This window comes from Poecilia mexicana, unplaced genomic scaffold (genome assembly GCF_051168715.1).
Source record: "Poecilia mexicana isolate PSO_F unplaced genomic scaffold, ASM5116871v1 scaffold_23, whole genome shotgun sequence".
NCBI lineage: Eukaryota > Metazoa > Chordata > Actinopteri > Cyprinodontiformes > Poeciliidae > Poecilia > Poecilia mexicana.
Genome location: NW_028263392.1, coordinates 6351935 through 6368877, shown reverse-complemented (window position 1 = coordinate 6368877; position 16943 = coordinate 6351935). Strand labels below are relative to the sequence as shown.

At 42.1% G+C, this 16943-nt stretch overlaps 4 protein-coding genes and 1 long non-coding RNA gene across 5 annotated transcripts; 3 read left to right on the top strand and 2 right to left on the bottom strand.

Annotated features, from left to right (window-relative positions):
• The first annotated feature begins 53 nt into the window (after positions 1-53).
• Positions 54-1603, top strand: stmp1 (short transmembrane mitochondrial protein 1). The gene is made up of 3 exons (XM_014985055.2): positions 54-208; positions 855-908; positions 1058-1603. Exons 1-3 carry the CDS (start codon positions 194-196, stop codon positions 1127-1129), a joined length of 141 nt encoding a protein of 46 aa, XP_014840541.1. The 5' UTR covers positions 54-193; the 3' UTR covers positions 1130-1603.
• Positions 1604-1666: 63 nt separating this feature from the next.
• On the bottom strand, positions 1667-2135 carry smkr1 (small lysine rich protein 1). The gene is made up of 2 exons (XM_014984984.2): positions 2126-2135; positions 1667-1961 (listed from the first exon to the last, which is right to left on the bottom strand). The coding sequence occupies exons 1-2, from the start codon at positions 2133-2135 to the stop codon at positions 1675-1677; spliced, it is 297 nt and encodes a 98-aa protein (XP_014840470.2). The 3' UTR covers positions 1667-1674.
• Positions 2136-2344: 209 nt separating this feature from the next.
• dhx57 (DEAH (Asp-Glu-Ala-Asp/His) box polypeptide 57) lies at positions 2345-13440 on the bottom strand. The gene is made up of 25 exons (XM_014985052.2): positions 13196-13440; positions 11031-11064; positions 10765-10941; positions 10379-10702; positions 10092-10307; positions 8617-9452; positions 8372-8547; positions 7675-7796; positions 7409-7604; positions 7114-7238; positions 6886-7019; positions 6754-6808; positions 6199-6404; positions 6012-6128; positions 5816-5912; positions 5198-5371; positions 4908-5108; positions 4543-4819; positions 4324-4419; positions 4031-4114; positions 3804-3941; positions 3625-3699; positions 3404-3538; positions 3125-3325; positions 2345-3039 (listed from the first exon to the last, which is right to left on the bottom strand). The coding sequence occupies exons 3-25, from the start codon at positions 10935-10937 to the stop codon at positions 2896-2898; spliced, it is 4302 nt and encodes a 1433-aa protein (XP_014840538.2). The 5' UTR covers positions 10938-10941; positions 11031-11064; positions 13196-13440; the 3' UTR covers positions 2345-2895.
• Positions 13441-13477: 37 nt separating this feature from the next.
• LOC148152485 (uncharacterized) lies at positions 13478-14824 on the top strand. The gene is made up of 3 exons (XR_015762199.1): positions 13478-14345; positions 14424-14493; positions 14652-14824. It is a non-coding gene; the product is annotated as an uncharacterized LOC148152485 (long non-coding RNA).
• A 15-nt stretch (positions 14825-14839) lies between these two features.
• Positions 14840-16881, top strand: morn2 (MORN repeat containing 2). The gene is made up of 4 exons (XM_088003531.1): positions 14840-14885; positions 15054-15160; positions 15234-15370; positions 15447-16881. Exons 1-4 carry the CDS (start codon positions 14840-14842, stop codon positions 15547-15549), a joined length of 393 nt encoding a protein of 130 aa, XP_087859657.1. The 3' UTR covers positions 15550-16881.
• The last annotated feature ends 62 nt before the right edge of the window (positions 16882-16943 follow it).

Here is a 16943-nt window from a genome sequence, read left to right as displayed (position 1 = left end):
AGCTGAAAGGAAAAGACTACAAGTCAGCTGCTCAGGACGAAAACGCCGAAGCGCATGCGTACACTTCTGTTGTTGGACGGCTAGCTTCGTTAGCTAGCTGGTTTGGATCATTTAACTTTGAAGCACCGACCTGCTTTTAACTACAAAGTTTATGTAACAGGAGCAGAACTTCAATAAGTTTATTTAAGTCATCATGTTGCAGTTTTTGGTGAGTTATATTTTCATGAAGACATCCATAGTTTTGCCAAGTTGCTTAAATGATAACTGTTAGCAATACATGCTAATGAGATATCTGTTAAACGTTAAAAGGCAATCATGAGAAAATACCTGAGATTCTGTCTTTATAGGGTTGAATTAGTTTGTCAAATATGTGTGCTACTAGCAATATGTATGCCATAAATAGATTTAGATAATCTGAAAGACCAGTAAATTAACTTTTTAAAATGGCAGCAAGTTAGGTATGTATTGTAAAAGATTAAGAGTAAAAAACATTGAAAATGTTAAAAATTGACACCCCATTAATACGACTTAATTTTCGTTTGAAGCTAAATTATCATTTGTGAATTATGTCTAGTTTGGTGGATATATTGTCAGTTTATTAATCAGTTGGAAATTTTGTCAGCGCAAGGTGAATATTCTTGATCTGAAGGGGGGAAAAATGCTACAATTACAAGAAAGTTTGCTTTACAAAGTTGGTGTAACAAAGTCTTTCTGTGTAAAAACTGTTTTCTATTATGCCTTTTATTTTTCTACTGTAGACAGTAACGTGAGCAGACATCCTCCAAAAGCAGCCACTATGTGTTTTGAATTACCCAACATGGAAATGAATAACGGCTCTACTTCTTTGTTTACAGGCTGGCTTCACTTTGGGGAATGTAGTGGGGATGTACCTTGCTCAAAATTATGAAGTAAGTTATGTTTATTTGTTTCATTAAAAATTACATTTCCAGACTGCTCATACTGGGAAAAAACCCCTAATGTTTCTCTTTTTTTGCTAATTGCTATTTCTATTTAAATGTTCTGTTGCCAATATTAACCTAGATTCTGACCCGTGTAGGTTCCCAACATAGCCAAGAAAATCGAAGCTTTTAAGAAGGACGTGGAGGCCAAGAAGAAGCCCCCAGAGTGAGCAAAGCTGGACTGTGCTTCAAGGAAGAGGAGACATCTTCTGCAGAGATTATTTATCCACAGGGTTATATTGGCTCAGGGGGTGTGTGGATTCGCTACAGGATTATTTGACACGAGTAAAAGCATAAGCAGTTCCAGAAGCAGTATTTGTTTCCCTCCTCTGTAGTAAATCCTTGTTCCCATTGAAGTTTTCCTCCTTGGGTAAATTGCCTAGAAACTTGATTTAACGAATAATGCAGCTAACTGGTGGGATCACTTTAAAGTCTGATTTGCCAGCACTGGTCGCCTGTTTTTTTTGGGGGGTTTTTTGTATAATGCAGTGTGATGATAATGTTTAAAGTGCATTGAGATGTACAACATAATTTAACTACAGTCTGAATTTTTAGTAACAACTGCCAAACATTTTGCTACACCTTCACAAACATTGTTCTCATTCCTCAAGCCTACAATAAAGTTACAGAAAATGACATTAAAACATCGTCTCATTCCTTTGAGCATCAACTCTTGCACTAAAAATGCTCTTTCAACAGATGGCGCTATAACCCTTTAATGTTTGGCAGATCTTATCTGTCTTTTCTTCTGTTTTGTTCCCTTCTTTTGGGAATTTGGCCACCCAAACCCTCTGCACTCCAGACAGTCTGGTGCATTGTGGGACATGTAGTAGAGGTTCTCCACGGCTGCACAGCTGAGGATGTTCACCTCCATCTTGTTGCATTTGGAAGAAGGTTTCTTTTTTAGAGTTTTTGGACTCCTGGTCTTCTTGGCAGACTTGGATTTGCTAGAAAATAAAAAGTAATTGTTCTTAATATATGATTGACAGGTATACCTATAGGCTTTTTAAAATAACTTTGAATACTTTGCCATAGCAGAAGATATTTTACATTTCTGGAAGAGACATCACATATAAGATGAATAAGAAAATAAGTTAAAAGTATAGAGGTTAAAAAAAAAACTAAAATAATTCTTACCAGATGGTGATACTTCGCTTGTTTACAACCTGTTGTCATGGAGACCGCAGACACTGGACTGAATGAAGCGACTGGCCTTTCTCACAGACCTCTACATTTCTTCATTGAATCCAAGAGACGGCAAACCTCCCACCCCAACTCGCAGCGCCACTCTAACCTCATTACAAAGTCTTAACAATTGAAAATGCATCAACTGAAGTGAAAATTAGTAGAAAAATTTGCATTTTAAGACAAAGAATATACTGAAACCAGGCATTACTTTCAGTTTTATTTGCAGGGCACTGTGAAGTGGGGTTTTGTCATTTGAAAGATGACGGCTTTCTTTGGCGGCGAAGGTCACGACCCGTCTCTGTAGCCCTTCCGTTCACATTGTTAAAGCGTAGTTTTGACATCATTTCAACAGAAAAATACATTCAACATATTGGAAAATATCTGAACACCATGCAGCAGCTCTTGGATCTCAATCAATCATGCATTTCAAATAAATACACATTTGCATGCAGTCACTTCAGAATTGAAAAAAAAAAAAAAAAAATCCAATATGGACCCAAGAAAACACTCAAGTTGTGACACACACAACCCCAACTACAGTGACCACTTAGAGAGATCATCTGACATCAAGTGCACGTGTGCTTTAGTGCATGTGTGGTAACGGTTTGGAATCGATACACAAAACGAGATATCAAAAATACGACTTCGTCGTCTGCATAGAGCTGGAGATTCAATTACAGTCACTAGCAGAGCTCCACATGTTTTAGCCCTTCAGGGTAAACGGATCATGCGGCGCTCCGCTGGGGCCTTACTGGGTGGTTATGAGGTGGACGATCATGCGGATGATGCGGGAACCTCGGGGGCAGCTGCACAGGTCCATGCTCGGGTTCCTGATTTTGTCTTCCAGCAGCTGGTCCAGCTCCCAGCGCAGCTCCTTTACCAGCTCAGCCACCTGGAAAACACACACACACACAGGTTGGTATTCTCAAGAATTTGGGATCAAGTTATTTTATTTAATCCGTAACAGTTTGTCCGACCTGATGAGACGCTGCTGCGAACCGGATCCAGCCGTCGTCCAGAGAGATGACGAACTCCCCTTTGTGGAGCTCCACGTTGACCTGACCGCCTCCGAACAGCACCAGTGGGTAGACGCACACCATGCTGCAGTCTCTGATGAAGATGCGGCTCGTCTTCACCTTCTCGTGGTAAACCAGGTAGGGGCTGCCGTAATGGCGCACCTGAGAGTCGAAAGAATCACGTTTTTTTTTTTTTTTGGTCTGAGCCGACCTCGGCGGTTCCCTGCGGCTCAAGCTTACCGTGTAGTTGACGGACGAGGGGTGGATGTGGACGCAGCCGTCGCTCTTTGTCATGAAGCGCAGCTCGTTGGCTTTCGGTTGCATCTTCATGGCGCCCTTGCTGGTCATCTTGTAATTCCCCTGAGGAGCTCGAACCTGGATCGACCGAAAACGTCGAGCTTCAGCTCATAAAAGAACCTTTTTAAAACTATTGGGAGCAGAAAACATCGAAGGACAATCACCTGGACCACGTTTGGATAGAGAGCTGCGCACAGCATTGCAGACATCAGGCGGATGTTTTCTGAGTTAAGGTTGGCCTGGGAAGCAAAATATGACAAATTTCAAAGAGGCGTTCTTCACATTTAAAGCAAAACGATGGATTCAGTGTGTGTGTGTGTGTGTGTGTGTGTGTGTGACTCACCTCAGGCCCAGTAGCCTCCAAAACACCATCCGCTCCCTGTGAGGATAAGCGTTCAATAACCCTGGCCCTCAATCCCTCCTTAATGAAGCCGATGTCTGACAGCAGCTCCGCAAACTGCCTCTTCAGGCTGGAGATCTCCTGGACAGGGAGCAAAGTTTAAGATGTTTAAAGAGTTTATTTCACAACACGATCCCAAACTTTTATCTAAGAAGTTTGTGATTTCTGACCTGTAAACTGCGCCAGGACAGGAAGTTCTCCCTACAGTAGCGGAAGCCGGCCTGGTTACCGCTCTTTGCAGCGCAGCACCAACCCTGCCGAGGAGGGAGAGGATCCGTTGCACAATCTATACCGTTCCAAAACTCACATTCCCAGATATTTCTATTCTATGTTGTTGCTGCATCATAAGACAGTGGATTGCTTTTTTACACAGAAGCAGCAGATTTAAAACACAGATGGTGGGAAAGGTAATTAGACTGTGTATTGCCATTCATACTTCGTAGAAAAAAAAAAAAGTCAGTACCTTGTATGCCTGTAACAAAGCCAGATGGTCACTGTTAGCCACTGCAAAGCCAAGTTTCTTCTCGCTGGCTTCCTCTCTCTTATCCCAAGGTGACACCTGGAAACGGCCCAAATGCACAAAGTCTTCAGGAATCAGGATGTTGAATTGTTGTTTTTTTTTTCATATTAGAGATTAGCTCCACGTAGTTGTGATTCACATCGTAAAGAAAATCCTGCTTACAAACGGTGATTTAAAGGCCAGACTGGCTGCGATGGTGAGCGCCGGGTCGAGGCAGCGGAAGATGGCACCGAACAGCATGAGTTTCCCGATGCGCACGTCGACGGGCAGGCAGGCCAGGTGGTAGCCCAGCGGGGTCAGCTTCTCGTCCGGGGTCAGAGCTCCCAGGTCCTGGAGGCGCTGCCTGGCTGCGTCCTGGCTCCCCTCGGCCGGCGGCTCGATGAGCCGAGAGAAGACGGACTCCAGCTGCTGCTCGGCGAACAAGTCCAGGATCTTAATTCTGTCACGGAAAGAGCAGGAAATGCGAGTTAGAATTTAAAAACTCGTCTTTAACAAAAGGAGCAAAACCAGGAAGCAGACGGACGGACCGGAGGCAGAGCTGCTCCAGGGGAACTCTCTGGATCTCGGGCAGCTGCTGCTCAGCCAGCTGGTGGCGGAAGCAGTGGCTGGTGAAGAGGTGGAAGCAAACCCCAGAGGCCACTCGGCCCGCTCGACCTTTCCTCTGCAGTGCGTTGGCCCGGGACACCCATGAGTCCTCCAGGCTCTCCATGCTCTTGGAAGCATCATACCTGAGCGAACAGGCAGCGCAACACGGACTCGTCTCAAAACCGTTTTTTTTAAAAAAAGGATTAATCTGTTTAATCTAATCTAACCCCACCTCTTTTCCTTCATCTTTCCAGAGTCGATGACGTAAACCACGTCGTCGATGGTTACTGAGGTCTCTGCGATGTTGGTGGAGATGATGATCTTGGTGACGCCCTCGGGGGGGCGGCTGAAGACGGCCTGCTGCTCCTCGTTGGACAGGGTGGAGTGGAGGGGGTAGACAACGCATCTGGTGTGTGTGTGTGTGTGTGTGTGTGTGTGTGTGTGCGCGTGTGTGTGTGTGTGCGCGACAAACAAAAACTGAACATTGTGGATCTTTTATAAAACGGAGAATCATGTAATTCAGTGAATTCACAGGATGTGCAAAAAGCCTTAGAATAAGTGAACCTTTCATTGCTGGAGCGATCATCTTAAACTGAGTACTACTCTAGATTCTTAACTTAAAAAAGAGAATGGGTTTTAAGTAAATGTTTATGTTTATTTTAAGGGATTCTTGCCATTTTTCTTAAAGACAATAATTTCGCCCACTGACTAAACATCCAAAAATTATTTTGCTGCACAAACAGCAGGATTTAATGTCAGTAAATGTTCTGTTTCTGTAAAGCTCACAAAAAAAAATAATAAAAAAATTGCACTTTAAAAAAAACAAACAATTGTAATAAAAGTCCCAAACCTGGTGGCGCGTCTGTTGTTGAATATCCTGTTGGACTGCAGCTGCTCGTAAAGCATCTTAATCTCAGCGAGGCCTGGCATAAACACCAACACAGCACCTGCAATCAAACCAATAAAAGTAGTTTGAAATATTAAGAATGTCACCTTTTTACAAAGAGCAGCACAAAGTGTCCTGACTGGCTCTGAAAAACTCTGACCTGGTGGGTAGTTGTGTTGTCCGTCCACTATCCACTCCAGCAGGCTCTCCACCAAGTCCATGTTGATCTTGTCCAGGTCCATGGCAGCGATAGTTTTAAGGACAGATTTCTTTGTGTCTGTAGGAGCAAAGTGGATCATTAACACCCTGACAGAACCTAGAAGCTGAACAATTTCTGCTAAACTCACCTTTGTATCTAACGGTGAGCTCCTGCAGGCTGAGCTGCTGGTCTGGGATCGAATCTTTGACAAAATCTTTCTTGCAGAAAGACATGAAGTTCCACACGTCGTCGCCCAAGTCGTCCACCGCGTCCCTCACGCCTCCTCGGCCGCTTGCAGAAGACGAGTTCTGTTTTCCTGAGCGCATGAAAGGGCTGCCATCTTCTATGACGTAGCTGGAAACATAAATGAAACAAAGGATTGGGGGCAGAGGTCAGATGGAATAATGGATGGACAGATAATACAAACAGACAAATAAAGGAGAAAACAAGAAAAAAAGACAGGAAATAAAAAGAGACAATGAATGAATGACAGAAAGAAAAACAGAAAAAAAGAGAGTAAAAGTCAGACAATGGAAAGAAAAACAGAAAGAAACAAAGACAGAAACCAAGAAAGGAAGACAAATGGAATAAAGAGTAAAATGTGAAAATTCAAACATTTCATTTCATCCAGACCTGGAAAATCTCAAATCAAATGCCAGGCTTTTCTAGATTATTTAGCTAGAAGAAAAGTGAAGATTATTACCCAGTTTTAGCAATGGCATCTTCAAGAAAAAACTGATCAACAGGGAATGTACGACCTGGAGGAGAGGAACATTTAGATTAGACACATTAAAGTTCCACATTCAAGTTATGCACTGTGGACCAGAGTCTGTACCGGGTATATGGATAGTAGGACAGTTGTAGAAATACTCTGAGAAGAGGTTGGCATTGAGAGTGGCACTCATTAGAATAATCTTCAGGTCTTGCCTCTTTGTAATAAGGTCCTTAAGCACCAACAGCAGGAAGTCGCTGTGTGGAAAAAAAAAAGAAACAACAGAAGACGTAAAGAAAACATGAAGACTCTGCACAGGGTAAAACATTCATCCGAGTTCAGTAAGCTGACCTCTCCTCTGTCCGCTCATGCACCTCATCCACAATAACGTGCGACACTCCTCTGAGGTCTGCGTCGCCCTCCAGTCTTCTGAGCAGAACGCCTGTGGTGCAGTACAGCAGCCGGGTGGCCGACGTCTGGAAAATGTAGGAAAGAAAGAGATTTATCTTCTCTGCACGGTGGAAGGTATCCACATTTGGGTTTCCTCTGCATGTAATCAGAGTTTGAAATGAGGTTAAACGTCATGAAATGTTAAAATCCTGCACATGCACCTACTAATGGAATATAAACCAGGATATGTGCATACCCTGACGCTTTCCAGGCGGATCTGGTAGCCCACAGAGTTCCCCAGACACTCGGCCCGCTCCTGTGCGACTCTCTGAGCCACAGAGATGGCAGAAATCCGCCGAGGCTGAGTGCAGATGATGTTGGCCACCTTTCCAGCAGGACCGGCCAAAGAGGAGTCCAGGATGAACTGAGGAATCTGAGTGGTCTTACCACACCTGGAAAGAAGGAGACGTTTTAAAAATGCACAGAGAACAGAAACACGACAGATGAAGAGCGTCGCCTTACCCGGTCATCCCGCTGATCACCAGAACCTGGCAGCTGTCCAACTCATCCAGGATGTTCTCTTTCTCCTGCCAAGCCGGGAGGTTCCTCCTCTGCTCCATCATAGACTTAAAGCGCCTGGAAGACTGGAATGAAGGAGAAAGACAAGTCTAAAAGTTAGAATCCTGAAAAAAAGAAAAATCAGAATTCTGAGATTAAAGTCCGAAGTCTGAGTTTAAAGTCAGAATTTGGAGAGAGAAAAAAAAAGTCAAAATCTGGAGAAAAAAACATCAACATTTGGAGAAAAAAACTTAGAAGCTGGAGAAAAAGATGTCAGAAATTGGAGGGGAAAAAAACACCAGAATTAGAAAAAAAGTCAGAATTTGGAGAAGAAGAAAAAACGCAAACATTGTAATTTGAAGAAAAACTTTCAGAAAATGGAGGAAAAAAATTTTTGGAGAAAGAAAGTCAGAATATTGACATTAAAGTCAGAATTCAGTTTTTATTAGTGGTCCTGATCATCTTCCGTACCAAAGTACATGAATGGACACCTTTCTATAGTTATGGCAAATGTGGTTTTGACACAAAATAAAATCACCTGTTTCTTTCCAAATGATAGCTTAGATAAAAAAACATAAAATAAAAAATTACTTTTTGGCAAAAAATAACTTGGGCCATTGTTGTACGAAGGGGACGATGTAAAGTTTCTGATGCTTTCTACCTGTTTTCTCTGGAAGTCTCGACAAAGCTTGCCGTTTTCTTGCAGGAGGTTCTCAGTTTTCTGACTGTGCTTGCTCTCCATCTTCTTCCTCAGGTTGACGTAGCTCTCGGTCTCCACTGGGACGGCTTCCACCTCCACGTCCTCCTCAGGCTCCTCAGCCTCTCCAGTCTCTTTTACTGGAAGGAAGAACAGGCATCAAAAGCGAAACAACAAACGTCAGATGTCTGCGGACCTGGATGACTCACTTTCTGTGGGTTTCTGGGTTGCTGGCGGAGTGGCCCTCCTGCTGTTGGTGCTGCTGGTTCTGCTCTTTGCGATGCCGAGAGGATTCGGTTGTGGTGCCACCACAGGAGGCGGCGTGCTGTACTTGTGATGCCCGACGGCCAGAAGCTCCTTCATACTCGGCTCGTCCTCGCAGAGGGTGATCAGGGTGTAAACAACGGGCTCGCCACTCTTCGCTGCAGCTAGCGCTTCTCCAAACAGCTTCTCGGTGACACTGAGTCTCCCCGCGGCTGCCACCGACTCGTCGTTGGTGCTGAAGGCGACTATCGGCGCCTGGTGAGGGTAACGGTTTCCCTTCGGGAAGCGGACCTCCAGCTCGTACTCAGGAGGAGAGTAGCTGGTGAAGCCGGGCTGGCTCGGCGCCTTTGGGTCCGAGGAGCCCGCCCCAGACTTCTCTCTGCCTGGAATCTCGTGTCTGAACCGGCATTTGTCGCCGAAGCGGCAGCCGCGGTCTTTGAGGTAGAATTTACAAACGTTGCGGCTGTTCTTGCCCGCGGCGTCGCCTCCGTTTCTGGCCGGTTTGTCAGAGAGGAAGGGGACGTCCAGAGACACCGTCCACACGGCGTTGGCGATGCGCTCGTTGAAACGGTCGCCGTAAATGGCGGCCAACGCCAGCGCTTCCTCCTGACGCTGGCTCAGGCATTCGTCCATCGGCACCCCCTGGAGGCCGTCGGGGGAAACCGCTTTCTGTCCGAAGCGTTCGCTGAAGACCTGGAGGAGGAGATGCTCTAGAGTCGCCCCGAATTCTCCTCCGCCGGACTCCAGAGCCTGTTTGCTTCTCTCCCTGTCGAAGCCGTATCTTTAAAAAGGAACACAAAAATGTTATGAAAAAAATAAATTATAAATAATAAAATAAATAAAATTGGTTTAGAGCAGCAAGTGTTACAAGAGTTTTAGTTAAAAATCCAGTAAAGGAAATTAGTTGTAACTTTTAAAAAAAAAATCACCATATTATTTTGATTATGTCTAAAATGAACAACACAGAACTTTGGATAAATAAGAATGGATCTGTTTTAATTTTTGGGATGTTGATGTTCATGGAAAATTATCTTTAAAAAAAAGTCTAACCTGACAAAAACAGATGTACATCATGTTACTGGGACCTTTAATGTAATTCTGTTGTGGAAATTCAATTAATTATTCAATGAAAGACTGAAAACCTGCTTAAGCCTAGATCTGGTATTATATTTATAATTAAAGATGTTAGTAGAAGGAAGGAAAAGGGGATGAAAGAAGAGAAGGAAGAAAGAAGGGCAAAGAAACACACAGATGATAATATCAGAAATAAAGTTTGAAAAATCAAATACTGAGTAAAAATACTTTGGTTCAAGTCCAAACTTTCCCAGAGTCTTAATAGAAACTGGTTAATTTCAGGAGCAGCTCGGGTTTCAGGTTTCAACCCTGTTTGACCTTAAAACAAACTTTCTGATGTGATCACCTGCAGAGCTTCCCGACAGCAAATAAGGAGATGACGGGTTCAGGTGTGGGTCGCTCCTTCTCTTCCTCCTCCTCTTCTTCCTCCTCTGGGTAATAAGCAGGGCTCTCATCTCGCTCCACAGGCTCATCGTTAGTGACCCAAAACTGACCTTCCTCACGGGGATCCAGCTCATCATATTCCTCCTCCTCTTCTTCTGAATAATCAGAGCCAGACTCCCTGATGCAAACAGAGTCCTATGTTTGTTCCGAATAACAAATAAAACAACAACAACAGAAGCGTAGACTCACTCATAAGGCTCGTCAAAATCCTGCGACTGCAGCTCCCGCAGCAACTCCTTGAGCTGTTCTTGGTTCTCATTGGTCATGAAGATCCTCTGCAAGGGCATGCTGCTTGCCTCGGGCCTGCTGCCGTCGCCTGCTTTCAGAGGGACCCTGGTGCTCACCAGGGACCTGGGGAGGGGCTTCCTGTCGCCCTTCGAGTCCCTTCGGCGATCGTTAAATCCCCATCCTCGTCCCGCATCTCTCCCCCTTCCACGCCCGCTGCCACCGCCGCCGCCGCCGCCGCCGCCGCCTCCGCCGCCGCCGCCTCCGCCGCCTCGTCCTTTTCCAGGTCTGAAGAGACAGAAGTTCAGGGAAAGCAAAGCTGATAATGTGATAAGTGATGCCGTGAATACCTGCTGGAGCGAGAGGGTCCAAAATCGAGGCTGAAATCATAATCGTCGTCATCCCAGTGACCGGCAGCTCCTCCTCCCTTCCGGCTTCCACCTCCGCCACCTCCGCCTCCTCTGGGCTTGTTAAACCTTCCTCCTCCTCTGTTTGGCTTCCCTCCTCTTCTCCTGGTGTTCATCTTTCTGCTCCGACACACACAGTCAGTGTAAAAAAAAAAAAAACATGCAGGATTTCTCCAAATAAACTCCCTTAAACTTCAAAGTAAGCAAACCTTCAGTCAGTGTTCCTTCATGGCTGCGAACCATCTGTGAACGGAGACAGAAAAAGAGCAGATTGGATGTGTGTGTTTTCAGCTTTAAAAGCAAGAAAAAGAAAAAAAACAGAAAGGCAGCCTGGAATCCTGGAAACAGCAGCAGAGACGGGAGATAGACGCAGAGCAAGGCGGTTACTGTACGGGCACGACGGAGCGGAGAGTGGCTTATAGCTGAGGGGGGATTTTCAATTCAAGTGCAAAGCAATGAGATGGTGGCTGACACACAACGCTGTTGGCTGCAATTATGCAATCAAACCGCGGAGCAACAACTCCAGCAGGGCCGCGCAGCCCAGAGGCAAAGCGGCTGCTCAGGCGTATTATTAGCAAAAAGAGTTGTGAGGGCACAATCACGGGGAAGGTTAGAAATACTTCAGAGAGTTAAGAAACGTCAGATGGTGGGTCGGTTGTCATTGTAACGCATGAAGTTTGTACTTTTTTTTTTTATTTAGGTTTTTCGTAGTTTTAATTCTGCAGTGCAATCAGGTTGAGTTGTACACATTATCTACACTTTTTTCTTTTAATCAATTCAACTATCAAACTTTATCTAAAAAACATTCTTGTCAAATTTTAATAGTTTAACAGCTCTACATCGGCTTTTATAATAATAATAATAATAATATATTTTATTTGTGTAGTGCTTTTCTAAACAGACACTTTACAGGAAACAAGTAAAATTACAAACAGAACATTAAGTACATAAAACTGAATCATAAAAAACTTAAATAAATAGCACATTAATAAGCATAAAACAGGACCATAATCATACATTAAAAGCTGTTTGGAAACTGTTTTGAGATGTGATTTTTATTTTTGTAGAAGATTTAACTGAGTTGCAAGGCTAGTAAAGTATTAAGAATAATAAATTTATCTTTACTATTCTTATTATTGCACATACTATATATAATTAGTCATTTTATTATTATTCCTGCTGCTTTAGGGTTGCTATTTTAGAAATATTAACCATTTCTTAATCTGTCTTTCCTCATGGACATACAGTTACTCCAATATTAACCTACAGCTAAATTTAATTAATATAGTCTCTTTGGCTTAGCTCTTTTGTCTTCAAACTGTTTCATGTTTTTTGTATATGTCAAAAATATAAAAAAAAAAAAATCTTAAGTGGTTGTAATCAAAACTTTTACTGTTAAAATTGTGGGTTTTTATTTGATTTTTTTTTTACATTTAATTTTAAAGCAGACTCAGTCTAAACTTTTACAGTTCCTATTTATTACGTTCTCTTTTTTTACATGTAGCTGAATAAGACTAAAAATGTATATGATGTCTTTCTATACTGAATATAATACGTTTCAGGGGTAAATGTGATTTTAAAATGTGTTAAAGCAATCATGAGCACTGAGTGTTCTTAAGGAGACATCGAGTCCAGTTTACTACCACTAACCTCAGATGTTCATGGTGGTGGTCAATTAACTTGACCTCATTATTAATTTAAAACTACAAGCATTCCAATTTGAGAATACGTTCAGCTTTTTCATGATTAACCCCAATTAAATCATATTTACTGAGTGAGAATTTGTTTGAGGGTTTAAGGAAATGTTCTACGTTGTACTCAAAATTAATTTAATGTAAGGGAACTTGATTAAATGACTTCAATAAATATTATCTGCCAGCAAGAGGTCGACTAGAGTTATTTAAGTGGGATCAGAAGACATAATGTTTCGTGTACCGCACATGTCAAAAACAAAGACCATCATACGCATCAACTAAAAAACTATGTAGAAAAAAAAAGTTTGAATGGAAATAGTACACAAATTAAAAAATATATGATAATTGACACTTTATACTATGAAGTTAATAGTTCATCAAAATACGTACCTACTATGAGAAATAAACTGTACAAGGTCTCGGCATGTGTGAGAAAAGGTTTGTTTACGAATGCGAAATTAGCGTACCCAGAGCCCAACCATATTGTTAGCTAACAAGCTAACAGCTAGCACGCTCTTAACTTCCACTGTAGCATGCTAGGCTATGTGTTAAAGATTTCCTCACAACCCAGACTCTCATGATTCACAGTTTAGGATTAACCTAAACGTCTGAAACGTATCATAACCGATAAAGCCGACGATGCAACCTTTCAGAAAAGAACTTTTAAAATGTGAACATACCTGAAACAGCAGCTCCAACACCCTCCGCCCCCCGGCACAGTACATTCTCTTTCATTGGCCGAAGTTCGGAGTTCAGACTTTCTTTTCCGGTTCTTGTGTTGCATAACTGTAGTTTTTAAACCACTCTTAAGTTACTTATAACATTTGGCATTATACAAGTATAGCAGTAATATCAATTTTCATGAAACAATACCTTAAAAATATATATATTTTTCAACTACGTGTGAGGAAGTAGTGGGCGGGATTTAAAATCAAGTCCCTCCCCCTAACTGTTGTGATTGGTCCTTGATTCTCTAGTCTTCTGCTGCTGGTAGAAAGAAAGCAAGCAAACATAAGAGAAATACTAATAAAAACTCTTTCATTCAGCTAGCATTAGAAATGTTTCTAAATTTCCTTTTTTTTAATGTAGCATGGATACAGAGTTATATCATCATCAGCTAATAATAAACCTTTCCATACCAGTGACTGCAAATAAAAAGCTGCATGTACAGTAATACAGAGGTAAAGGTTTTAGTTGTATTTCTCCCTACAGAGAAAAATGTTGTCTGGCTGCCTTTTCTGTTAATTTTTATTCTAAATATATAAATAGTCACACAACAGGCAAACTACAAATAATATAAATTGAAAACATTTCTCATTCTTGTATCCACAATGTAAAAATGCAATAATACCATCAGCTGTGTGTCATAATTACTATTTTTTTTTACATAATTTTTATAATATAAATTTGAATAAGACAACCTTGAACTGAAACTTAATTTTATTCATGTCTGGCCATTCCTAACAATATCAAAATAGATTTTGAATAAAGCCATTAAAATTTAATCACGCCCAAGGAAACCAGATTCATTGAACTATTTTTATACATTACGGTAAATTTATTAAAACTTTTTTTGTAGGGTTTTTAAATGCAGTTGTAGTTCTTTCCTCTCTCGAGAGGACGGCGGTGTTCGCCTCAGCCCGTTTTTTTTTTTTTTTTTTAATAGGCCACGCCCCTTCGATGTACAACCCCGTCCTTTTCCGCAAACAGTGGTTGCTGGGCCGCGTTAGAGACCCCACTGTTACCATGGCAACACCTACCTGCTGCCGGAGGTCCTTCTTAATGACAACTTGTGAAAATTTTAGGCTAATTACACCAATTTGGGCATAGGTAAGACTGATTCTTCACTCTCCACGACTCTGGGTTAAATTTTCCGACTTTACACGTCTTTTTTTTTTCCCCATTCAGAGTGAAACAGCGTCTGTTGTGTACTCCGACAGCCATCTGCCAACTGAGGGAAGCTGTCATAGCATGACTGGTGAGGTGCAAATACTATCACACAGAGAAAAAAAAACAAAACAAGTGATTCTATCTTCTGTCAGACAACAAAAAGGGACATAGTTTGAATATGTAAATATCAACATTTAGACCAATTTTATTTAAGTGTTAAATGCATTTGGATGTGTTTATCTGCAGACACTGCAATCAAGGTTTCCCTCATTTTTCCAAATGGGGATAAGTACGGTGAGTAGGGACGGAAACCCAACCAACACTTGAATGTTTGGACCTTTTTCCACAGGCTATGTAATTTCCTGTACAGGTTTAATGAAGTTTTACTTAAGATACAACAAAAATCTACAAAGGTTGCCCAACTGATTTCACCAATGTGGAGCACATTTAGTCAAACCAAGTGGGTTTCACTCAGGTTGAGTTGGAAACATTTGTTTGACTAAATGTTTTAATCACACAAAGATAACCTGAGTAGTTATAAAAATAATTCAAATGATGACAAAAACTTAAGAGTAAAATAAAGTAAATAAAGACTAAAGTAATCAGGAGTAGTGCCAGAGTTACATAAGCTGTGTGTTCATCTCACAGAGGGCGAGTGTCGCAAGTCTGAATCTGGAGAGCTGGTGAGAAGTGGCACAGGAAAACACACTTCAGCCAGCGGCATCATATACACGGGAGAGTGGCAAGAGGACAAAGTATGCGTTATCCATCTCTCTGTCCTCTTGTTAACGTCTGTTTGTTTAAGATGTATGTCTTTCCTCTCTCCAGATGCTGGGCAAAGGGACCCTGCAGTTTCCCTCTGGGGCCGTGTATGAAGGAGAGTTCAAAGACAACGCGTACAACGGCTCTGGGACGTACACATTTCCGGACGGCTCTATGTATAAGGGCCAATTTTACAATGACAGGTAGTCACCAGAGTACCCTCAGGCATTTCAAATGCCACAAAGTACAGTTCTGAATATCTGAACTGGTGTTTTATAGGTTGGAGGGAGAGGGTACCTTCACTGACACACAAGGCCTGAGGTGGACTGGAGACTTCCACGGTGAAGCAGCGCCTGGTCTCAAACTGCTGCACAACCTTTAGACAAAAAAAAAAAAAAAGTCTGAAAAATCGTTGTACCAAAACTAAACTGGATTAGAAAAACACTAACACTGAAAGTTGATTAAACGTTCAAGTGTAAACATCTTTATTTATTCAGTAAAAGACTTAGATGTTGGAAATCTTGAGGAAGCAGTCAACGGGTATAGTTTAATCAAAAATATCTTTTATTTAAATTCTCGTTCTCCTCCTCTAAACAGTATAGTACAAGCAGTCCGTCTCCGATTGGCTGATCAGGACCTGCTGACCACTCCTTCCCACGAAAGCCTCCCAGCTCTTGAAGCAGAATTTGGACACCTAAGCCTCTTTCAGAGAACAGTCAAAGGCAGGGTTAAGGCACCTTTTTACGTTTTCCATGGTTTTTGTGAAATGACAGATATGGCAAGGGGCGTTTATTTGCTTCATGGGTTTAGGAATGACGTAGTGAAGGATTTAAAGTGTAAATGAGTCATAATTTCCAATGAGCAGAGTAAGAAGCCAAGATATACAATTTGAATTTTAAATTTATTTTGCACCATGTTGACTTTGGAGCTACATTGTTCCAGATTGATTAACATTTTGGATTATTTCCTTGCAAGGATGAAGATGTTTGTAGAAATGATGCAGAGTTTATCAAGAATTTTGTTTTTAAAACACAAATGATTTGGAGACACTCATGGGGACAGAATTTAAAACCCTTGGAAGTCAGCTCGCACCTCACTATGAATATATTCTCACTGTCATGTGTAAAAGAAGCTTGTGTGGTGAGGTCGCCAAACTGGCTCTGGCCCGGGGAGCCACATTTTTCTAAATCCGGCCCTGCTCCCGACTCGCACCGCATGAACGTTTTAAACTGCCGTCATGAGGCAAACAGTACCACAAAAAGAAAGCAGAACTACTAATCGCCTGCATGGTTTCCTGCCTCAAGACATTAAAACATTACGTTGTTTTTTTTTTTTTTTGTTATTCTGTGTAATTTTTGTTTTATCTACTTAATTTTTCACTCTGATCTGTCTGAAGTCCCACAGAAATTATTTTTCAATTTGTTGTGTACTAAAATTATATAATGAAATGCCAGTTAATTAATTTGATTAAGCCGAAGAGCAAGTATCCATGAGCAGAATATCTGCAGTTCAGCGGGGAGATATCTGAAATTAGCGCGTCATGTCTGTAGCTTAGAGTCACTTTCTGAGCTTCGAGGCAGCAAGTGCCTGCCCGCGTCAGCTTCATTTAACACATTACATTATCGGATGGGTTCCGCTGTGGGCGCCTCGGCTACTTCACTTCCGACTCTTACACCAGGAATTTTAATGGAAAGTGGATGAAGTCAGTTCTCTGTTCTCTTCTTTACTCCCGAATCCCGCCGGGATGCGCTTCACCTGACCTCCAGCATGCACAAA

Bases quoted from the DNA above. Each gene is read 5' to 3' on its own strand.
- stmp1 (XM_014985055.2), top strand. The intron at 909-1,057 runs GTAAGTTATGTT...TGACCCGTGTAG, and splicing joins ACCTTGCTCAAAATTATGAA to GTTCCCAACATAGCCAAGAA.
- dhx57 (XM_014985052.2), bottom strand. From the start codon at position 10,937: ATGAACACCAGGAGAAGAGGAGGGAAGCCAAACAGAGGAGGAGGAAGG. The intron at 7,239-7,408 runs GTATGCACATAT...TACATTTTCCAG, and splicing joins TCCGCCTGGAAAGCGTCAGG to ACGTCGGCCACCCGGCTGCT. The intron at 3,942-4,030 runs GTCAGAAATCAC...CTCCCTGTCCAG, and splicing joins TGTCCTGGCGCAGTTTACAG to GAGATCTCCAGCCTGAAGAG.
- morn2 (XM_088003531.1), top strand. From the start codon at position 14,840: ATGTGGAGCACATTTAGTCAAACCAAGTGGGTTTCACTCAGGTTGA. The intron at 14,886-15,053 runs GTTGGAAACATT...TTCATCTCACAG, and splicing joins GTGGGTTTCACTCAGGTTGA to AGGGCGAGTGTCGCAAGTCT. The intron at 15,161-15,233 runs GTATGCGTTATC...TCCTCTCTCCAG, and splicing joins GAGAGTGGCAAGAGGACAAA to ATGCTGGGCAAAGGGACCCT.